Raw genomic sequence first — 1,893 nt, 5'->3', positions numbered from 1 at the left:
ATAGATAGATAGATAGATAGATAGATAGATAGATAGATACTCGCTTCATATTTTATTTATTTACTGCTGTGAAAGAGAGAATGTAAAACTTAAGTTTGTGTACACTTTTATTTTGTCACTTACAGCCTTCCGTATTTCAATAACTCCTCCCTCTATCTCTAATTTTTGTCGTTGTCATGTGGCTCAATGTCAATTCATTCACAACTGCTTAAAAGTTGCACTGTATTGTTTGCTGACCAGGCATAAACTACGTCTTCGGCATAAATACAAATACAGGAAAGTCACCTTTGAAACAGAATGCAAAGTAAAGGCTCCGGTAAGTTTCAGTTTGCAATTGACCGTGGTGGTACCTTCACCGATGTCTTCGCCCGAACACCAAATGGCTCCGTATCCGTTCTCAAGCTTCTCTCGGTCGATCCTGCCAACTATAAGGATGCCCCGACCGAAGGAATTCGAAGAATTATCGAAAAGGTATGAGTATATACAATTCGTTTTATCGAAATCTCTTGTTTTGATACCTGCAGCTTGCGCCGGTGAGCATGTTTCTATCTTATAAGTTTAATTCGTCGATCTGGGTATGTTTTTCACTGTCTACTTGCTTAGATTGTGTCTGTCATTCTAGTTGTTTTTAGTTAACCTCTGATTAAATCTGGTCAATGAAAGCTATGTGCAAAGGGGTTCCTACCATGTTGCAGGAACCTCTTTTTTCAGACATAATGTAATTAGGACTATATTGTTCAATTGCCCTTTTTTAAAATACAGTCGGGTGTCATTTGAAAGAAATGTGGCTGCTATTTATACCAGGTCGAACTAATACGAAGAAGCCACCTTACTAGTTCACCTGTCATTCCCGTTAGCTCTCTCTCATATAAATAAATTAATAGGTGGTTTGTAACTTTAGGCAGCAGTTCCTAAACTTTATTATTCATGGGTACTCTTATATAATTTTCTAAAATTTGCAGTAAAACATTAAGTTAAACAGGTGATGTAGCTTACGCATACTTCCCTTTATTAATAATAAATTAAAAAAAAAACACATTTCTACGGATGCTGACGTTTCAACAACGGAGATTCCAATTATACTAAAAATCCCCCAATTTTTTTCAGAAAATTTGATTTTGGATTTCATGTAGAAAAACACGGGGATTATGATTCTAAAAAAAGAAAAACATTTCTCAAATTTCAATTTTTTAAAATAAAATTTCACCCCACCTGCATAAATCCACACCAATATTGGTTTGGTATTTTGACACATGTCCAGCAATATCATGGGAGGGAGAAGTCGATTGCATCGACTACAGTGCTCAACTGGTACTTATTTTATCGACTCCTAAAGTATGAAAGGCAAAGTCCGCTAAGCATTTTGCCCAGCGTGCTAATGTTTCTGCTAGCTCGCCGCCTTCAGCCACGCCAGTTCTCCGATTGTTTTGGAACTTTTGCGCATGTGTAGATGTATCCAACAGCACATGAAATGGACCTGGATACTAGAAATAACAGCCAAATTTCTGAGGTGTTGAACATACATTCTTTTTTTCTTCATCTTGCATTCGATAACGGAGATTCGGATTTTGCGCAAAAGACCCCCACCTTCCCGGTACGGATCTTTTTTAAAACGGGGGCCACATTTTTCATTAACGAAACACTTTGAAACTTGGAACACTGGTAGAATGTGTCATATAAAACATCTTTTTTTCTTAGTCTTCTTTAAAAAAAAAGAAATCCATAAGTTATTCCATGTTAAAGTTGTCGTATTTCTGTAATTTCAACCAATCACTGACGTCCATTCAGCCGATATACATTAAGTGCCGACTACATAAACAAACGATTCTGAAACAATTAACCCTAACCGTACGGTTAGGGTTAAAGCAAATTTAAAATGAAAAAAGCAAATAA

General features: G+C 36.5%; 1 protein-coding gene across 2 annotated transcripts in view; it reads left to right on the top strand.

Moving 5' to 3' along the window:
* The first annotated feature begins 143 nt into the window (after positions 1–143).
* Positions 144–1,893, top strand: part of LOC106867745 (5-oxoprolinase) — a 255,283-nt gene continuing 253,533 nt past the window's right edge. The window contains exon 1 of one of the 2 annotated variants that reach the window (XR_008266373.1): positions 144–471. Coding sequence is in view for 1 of the 2 variants with exons in the window: in XM_052975150.1 (XP_052831110.1) it covers positions 298–471 (174 nt within the window). In the remaining variant the exon portion in view is untranslated. The remainder of the gene's footprint in view (positions 472–1,893) is intronic. The other variant, XM_052975150.1, reaches the window with a different exon arrangement.

The sequence above is a fragment of the Octopus bimaculoides genome, chromosome 20, assembly GCF_001194135.2.
Source record: "Octopus bimaculoides isolate UCB-OBI-ISO-001 chromosome 20, ASM119413v2, whole genome shotgun sequence".
NCBI classification, from domain to species: domain Eukaryota; kingdom Metazoa; phylum Mollusca; class Cephalopoda; order Octopoda; family Octopodidae; genus Octopus; species Octopus bimaculoides.
This window is presented reverse-complemented; position numbering and strand designations above follow the sequence as displayed.